Genomic DNA, 7,617 nt, shown 5'->3' with positions numbered 1-7,617 from the left:
TACACGACAATTGTTTGTCTTCTCTTGGTAAGGCCGCATCATGAAAATTATACATTTCTGACCTTCAGATTATAAGAAAATCAATAGAGTTAAGATATTTATAAGAGGGCCATTACTACCAAAATCTCTGAAATCAAGATACTTGGGGTTTTTTGAAAAATAAAAAATTAAAAAAAAATAATCAAAATAAAAAATTAGTCAAACAGTTCAAACATTTTTTCCTCAACTTGTTGAAAAGACGAAGTTGTGGATGTAATTAATACAATACCTTGTTATATAGGATTCACTATGCTAAGTACTACAATTTTAATCTCAAATATACAGATAATCTCTAATACCAGAGTAAACCAGATTTCGATCCATCTTGGAAGAGCTCAATATTAGGAAAGCTATCTTGCTTGTGACAGTTGCATAGCTTCTTGGTCATGCGTGGAGTCTTCAGCCCAAGCAAATTGGTGAGTCATAAAGGAGAATTCTCGATTTCTTACTTCTTCAAGCTGCTCCCACTCGGCCCATCTCTCTGCCAAACCCACTCCTTGAAGCATGCTTACTACTACTGTCATCTTTGGGCGATCTTCGGGTGAACTTTGTGTGCAGAGCAACGCAACTTGAAGAATTGTCTCAACTTCTTTGGGATCATAAACCTTCAAGTTTTCATCAACAATGTCCTCAAGCCTTTTCTCCCTCAGTAATTTCTTTATCTGCAGGAGTCATGTCAAAATAAAGAATCACCAGCCGACCAAAATAAATGGGTGAAGTTTCTATGGACTAATACCTTTATCAAGATACAGATCAAGAGTAACTTTAATGTTATGAAGCATTTTTATTGGAGAATATATTGGACACAAGTATAGAACGATAAGGATATATAATCCGCCGAACATTATGTGAAATTCATCCTGCTTGATCTTCTTGTCAGCCAGACCAAATACTAAACCTTTTGGATATCTTTTGTTCTTCTAATGATCATCATCCTTACCGTAATCCCATATGAATGGGGTCAGTCACATCTTTTTCCAGCCTTTCTATTACAAGTCATCTACCTAATTTAACTTTTTAACAGGCAAATATTTTCTCATCAATAGGTGCCACTCCTAATATTTCTCTCACACTATCATTAGTAACCCTATTCCTCCAAGCCATAAATCCAAACTGGTCATCGGATACAGTACATTTCTTTATAATCTTTGTTCTATCACTCTTTCCCATAATTTCATTGCATCACTCATTAACTTAAATTCTTTATAATTACTACAATTTAATATCTCTCTTTTATTTTTGTAAATTGGTACTATTGTGCTTTTTCTCCACTCATTTGACATCATGTCTTCTATTAGAATTTTGTAAACAAATTTGTCAGCCGCTCAATTCCTATTTTCTCTATCGTTCTCCATGTCTCTAAAGGTACACTATCAACCTACCGCTTTAGTATTTTCCATCTTTTTATATCCTCCCCTTCCTTATTGTTGATCTTATATATCATTCCCATATAAAATTCAATTCTTTCTAATTCCTCTCTAGGATATTCCTCATTTAGTATGTGTTGTGTTGAAGGATTTAAATATTTAAGTTACACCCTCTCTAATAGCTTAAGCTTTTAGAGTAGATAGTTGTTAACTGGTATCAGAGCCAAAGGCCTCGAGTTCAAACCTCGCCGTCACTATGAAAATTAAATTGAAAAACACATGTTAGGCCAAAAGAAGGCCACACATGAGGGGGCATGTTGAAGGATATAAATATAAAAGTTACACCCTCTCTAATAGCTTAAGCTTTTAGAGTAAATGGTTGTTGACATGTTTGAAATTAATTTTTACATCTAACTAATGTGTTTTTCCTCTCAAAATAGTATTGTATTATCTCTGTCTTTAATACATCTAAGTTGATCCATGTCTTTAGTTAACTTATCTCTACTCTTTGCCATTTTATAAATATACTTTACACCCTCTTTTGTATCTAATTTTCTTATAAAAAATTTAATGCATTTTATTTAACTTTACTTAATATCTTCTTGGCTTCATTTTTGAGGTTCTTATAGTTCTCTAAATCCTCTTGTTCCTTACTTTTTTATTTGCTTCGAAACTTTTCTTTTCTGCTGTATTACTTGCCGTACTTTCTCGCTCCACCACCATGCCTCTTTCTTAATGAACTTCTTTCCTTTTTGTTTCCCCTAGTTGGTACTCACACAACGCCCCCTCCAATGATTTGTTTGCACTCAAGAAGAGTCAAACCTTAGACTTGATACTTCCTGAGGCACCAAAGCCAAGTGACTTTTCCACATGAGCCTTTCCTTTGGTTTCACTAAACTATCTTTTGCCATATTCCATTATATAATTTGTCATTTTTGACCGCGTATCATTCCAATTCCATTGGTTTTTGATTAATATCCGTTCTCTAAATACTCTACTACTTTACCACCTTTTAGTTCTTTCCATTAAATGCTTTGATGGCCTTTTTTGCTTTCTATTATTATTATTGAAGATTTAATGGAGGAATCAGTGGAGGAAAATCATCCCGTAATTGAAGTTGTTTCCTACTTGAAGATTTACTATTACTAGAGGAATCAGTGAAGAAAAAACCTCATTGTTTCCTATTTTCTCTCTCTTTCCACTCTCATCAATTCTTCTCCTATATAGAGGAGCCTCCACCATTATATTGAGTGTTAAAAGAGAGATTATAATGAAAGATATGTAGTCCTTTGGGCTCTTTGTGTCATGGATATAGGCCTTAGTGGCTTAACCACGTAATAGTTGTGTGTTCTACTAATATAATTTCTCTCCACTTATGATTTATGATTTACAATTACAACATGGTATGAGCCTAATTTCTCTTCCTAGATTTGGACACCTACTTTGGGGTAATCCCTTAGCATCTGAAATGTTGTTAAGGGTTTCTCGGTGATATTTGTGACTTGTTTGGGCTGCCGGTGTGTTCAGTAGTATTGTTCTTTGCCTTTTCCATGTCTCTGACATTTTTTTGTTGAATTGTTTAGGTTGCCAGTGTGTTCGGTAGCATTGTTCTTTACCTTTAACGTGTCTTCAGCAATTTTGTTGACTTGTTTGGGCTGCCTGTGTGTTTGATAGCATTGTTCTTCGCTTTTGCCAGGTCTCCGACAGGTTCTGTTGACTTGTTTGGGCCACCGATGTGTTCGGGAGCATTGTTTTTTGCTTTGTCGCTTCTCTCTTTATCATTCGCACTTGCTGCTATTTGTTATCTCAATGGCAAATTGGGCATTCATAATCCAACTTGAGGGGGAGTATTGAAGATTTAATAAAAGAATCAGTGGAGGAAAATCCTCTCATAATTGATGTTGTTTCCTCTTATTGAAGATTTAGTGTTACTAGAGGGATCAAGGAAGAAAAATCCTCCTTGTTTCCTATTTTCTATCTTTTTCTCTTCTCAATCATTTCTTCTCCTACATTGAGGAGCCTCCATCATTGTATTGAGTATTTGAAAGGGTGGGAAACGTCAGCAGACTTGAGCCAGGCCAGATCCAGTCCAAAGCGCTAAACTGACCAGGCCTTTCATCAACCCTAAGGCCCAAAGGTCAGGCCGAGTACATGCAGAGTCCAAGATAGCAAGATCGGGCCTCCATTTGGGTCAGTTTGGATTGACGAATCGCCTCACAGCGGGGGAAGGCCCATCAACTTCCGACTTGGAAGGAAAAATATAGAAAATTAGGGCAAAATGTAAACTTCAATAAATAGAAGTTAGAGAAGAACAAAGGAGTAAGTTGTATGGAGTGTGAGAAAATCCTTCCTAATATAGAAGAACATTTTCATGCATCTTCATCTGGCGCCGTATGTGGGAAGAGAAGAAAGATCTATCGATTTTAGCACCAAATGACACAGATCCGATCAGGAATTATGATCGGAGAGGGAAGCTCCCGTCAACAGGAGGAAGGCGAACGAGTTAGGCATGATGAACTGATGCAGATCATTGAAACTCTACGACAAGGGAACGCCGAGCTCAGATCCAGGATGGAGCAAAGGTAAGCACCACCACCCCCTCGCCCACCAATAGAGGATGAGACGTTAGAGCTGGCAAACGCCAACCAGCGGGCAGAGAGAGCAGGATCCATTCATATGGACCCGCAACACAAGAGGTCTGGACCGAAGGAAGAGGTGGAACGCGTCGACATTATTCCTTCATGGCAAAGAGAATCAGCTGGAGACAAGATGTTCGACAAATTGCATCAGTCAGAGGTGAGCACTCATGACCAAAGGGCCACTGGAAAGCAGCATCAACACGACCGAAAGCCACCCCCAATGAACAATGAGGTTGTTCGGACGTCAACTCGGACGGTCAATTTTTCCTTCACGGAAGAGATTATGCAATCCCCAAAGCCCAGAAAGTTTTCAATGCCAATGTTCACCCTGTTCGACAGAACTAAAGAACCGATCGAACATGTATACCAGATCCAGCTAAAAATGGCTCTGGATACCAAAGATGATGCCTTGATTTGCAAGGTCTTCCCAACAAGCCTTACTGAACCCCCGCGCTCAACTGGTTCAAGCGCCTGTCGAAGGGATCAATCAAAAGTTTCCAGACTCTTTATGATCTGTTAACCGATAAATATAGAAGGATATATCGTGTCTATTCATTATGTGACAACAAGAAGGCGGGCACCTTCAACCTTTCCTCACCAGATTCAATTTGGAGATGAGCATGGTGATTAATTGACATCCGTCATCAGCGGTGCAGGCGTTCAAACTCGCTATTATCAGGGACAATTTCACACATCCTTGGTGGTGACGTCATCCAAAACTATGGATTAGCTCAATTCAAGGGCACAAGGTTACGTACAACTGGAGGAGGATGATGAAGCTGTTAATACAAAGAAGACAATGATGGTCACAGTGTAGAACAGGTTAAAAGCCAAAATGACCACTCAAAGACCTCCAACAGCATAATCACAAGTGGTTCCTTGGAAGACCGAGAAGAGACAGCGGGAAAACGAGACGATCACCCCCCTCAGAGTCACCCTAGCACAATTGTACCAAGAGAATAAGGTGATGTTCCGACCACCTCAACCAATCAGGTAGCCGCTCGAACAATGGGATCAGTCCAAGCACTGCGCATTCCACAGTGGTTTTGGACACCAAACAAATGAGTGCAGGAACTGAGAAGACAGCTTAAGACGCTGACTGCAAAAGGTGAGTTAGCCAACTATGTCCAAGCCAAGGAGCAAAATCATCCGGTCACCAGACAACTAGACAAGAAGAAATTCGACGTTAAATCCTCAAGAGGGATAGCTAGTCCAAGTAATAAATACTATACATGGTCGACCAGAGGCTGAGGATGAATCAGAAGAATTGCGACGGGCACGTCCTCGGTGGGCCTACTAGATGAGAAGGCTCGACAACGTCAACACAATCCGCCAGGAGGGCGACATAGCCTTGATCAGATTCGACAAGACTGACCTTCTTAGGGTTCAGACTCCGCATGAAGACCCGTTGGTAATTAGCTTGATGGTGTCAAACTGCTTGATTAAGAGAGTCTCAGTGGACCCAGGTAGCAGCGCCAACACCATAACGAAGGTGGCGTTCGAACAATTAATGGTGGACCCAAAGCAGGTCAGACCCACAGGGAATCACCTAGTTGGTTTCGACGGAAAGCGAGTAGAGCCCATTGGAGTGGTTGAGCTGCCAGTGTGCCGCACGAAGGAACTTGAAGGAGAATTTTGTTATAGTGGACGTTCACCCTTTATATAACCTCCTGATGGGGAGAGGGTGGATCTATCGAGTCCAAGGCATCCCGTCCACCTTACTCCAGGTCATGAGGTGTTTGAGCCCGATGGGAACGAGGTGATTGACATCCACGGTGACCAGGTGGCAGCAAAGGAAAGCTATGCGGTGACTCTTAGGGCTAGTGGAAAGGGCAAGGCGATCACCCATCCTACAAGCCCAAAATAGCAATTATAGGGCCCTTCACCCGAAGAGGTCGAGATAAGGGCGGAGGCGCCAATCCTCACTGAGGAACCACAGGAAGACGTGCAAATCGACCCTCTGGTACCCGAAAGGACAACGAAGATAGGTCAATGCAGGCCGCAGAGGAAAAGAAACTGTTAATCGAAACCTTAAGCAAAAACACAGACATATTCGCTTGGAGTCACATTGACATGCCAGGAATACATCCATCCCTTTCATGCCATTGTCTTCACGTAGATCTGCATTTCAAGCTCGCCAGGAAGAAGCAAAGGAGGTTTGCATTAGAGCGAAATCAGATCATAGCAGAGGAGGTGGATAGACTGCTCGAGGTAGGTTTCATCAGAGAGGTTCAATACCCAACCTGGTTGTCCAATGTGGTCGTCGTCCAGAAGAAGAATGGAAAATGGAGAGTCTGATTTGATTTCACAAACTTAAACAAGGCTTGTCCCAAAGACAGTTTTCCCCTACCAAAAATCGACCAAAATGGTAGACGTGACCACCGGATATGAGCGCCTGAACTTCCTGGATGCATATTCAGGCTACAATCAGATACCCATGCATCCAGAATATGAAGAAAAGACGTCTTTTGTGACAGAGCAAGGGATCTATTGATATAAGGTGATGTCGTTCGGCCTAAAAAATGCAAGAGCCACATATCAGAGATTGGTCAGCAAAGTTTTCAAGGCTAGATGGGCAAAATCGTGGAGGCATACATTGATGACATGGTGGCAAAAAGTAAAAAGAAGAAGAACCACATCCTAGATTTGCAAGAAGTGTTCGACACATTATGCAGGCATGGCATGAGGTTGAACCTCGCCAAATGTTCATTCGGAGTTGGTTCCAGACAGTTCTTGGGGCATATTATCAATAGCCAGGGGATCGAAGTAAGTCTAACCTAGGCCGAGGCACTAGTTCAAAGCGAGGAGCCAAGAACCTTCAAAGAAGTCCAACCTCTTATAAGAAGAATAGCCGCGCTTAGCAGGATCATCTCAAGGCTACCGGATAGATGCAGGTCATTATTCGACACTATTAGAAGTAATGGACGACAAACCTAAGGAACGAACAACAATAAGCACTATCCAAATTGAAAGAGTACATACGGAATCCACTAATCCTCTTCACACCAAAACAAGATAAACGATTGTATCTTAATCTTGCAGTATCAAAGTGTGCGATAAGTGCTGTACTAATCAAAGAGGAAGAAGGGAAGCAGTACCCCGTATTCTACGTGAGCAAAACAATGGCTGACCCTAAGAAGAGATACTGAAAGGTGGAAAAAGTCGTACTTGCGCTGGTACATGCCAAACGGAAGCTCCAACAGTATTTCGAGACCCATCCAATCATAATACTCACCACTTATCCGATCAGAGTCATCTTGCACAAGCCCGATCTGTCTGGCAGAATCACCAAATGGGCAATCGAGTTGAGTTCATTCGACATCACATATGAACCTCGAACGCCAGGCCGTAGTCGACTTCCTACTAGAATGCAAGGCTGAAGATGAAAAAGAGGTAGTGGAGGAACCACAATGGAAGTTTTATGTCGATGGCTCATCCAACCAGATTGGGGCAGGTGTAGGAGTTAAACTGCACTCTCCCGAGGGCATAAGCCTACACCAGGCAATCAAGCTTGAATTTGAGGCAACAAACAAACGAGGCAGAGTACAAGGCACTACTGTTAGGACTGAGAC

At 41.4% G+C, this 7,617-nt stretch overlaps 1 protein-coding gene across 1 annotated transcript in view; it reads right to left on the bottom strand.

Moving 5' to 3' along the window:
* Nucleotides 1-256: 256 nt before the first annotated feature.
* Nucleotides 257-7,617, bottom strand: part of LOC132267346 (probable LRR receptor-like serine/threonine-protein kinase At5g63710) — a 109,782-nt gene continuing 102,421 nt past the window's right edge. The window contains exon 12 of the mRNA XM_059768503.1: nt 257-701. Coding sequence (XP_059624486.1) covers nt 390-701 — 312 coding nt within the window. The 3' untranslated portion in view covers nt 257-389. The remainder of the gene's footprint in view (nt 702-7,617) is intronic.

The sequence above is a fragment of the Cornus florida genome, unplaced genomic scaffold, assembly GCF_030987335.1.
Source record: "Cornus florida cultivar Cherokee Brave unplaced genomic scaffold, ASM3098733v1 CherokeeBrave_3.0.0_Hap2_Chr07, whole genome shotgun sequence".
NCBI lineage: Eukaryota > Viridiplantae > Streptophyta > Magnoliopsida > Cornales > Cornaceae > Cornus > Cornus florida.
This window is presented reverse-complemented; position numbering and strand designations above follow the sequence as displayed.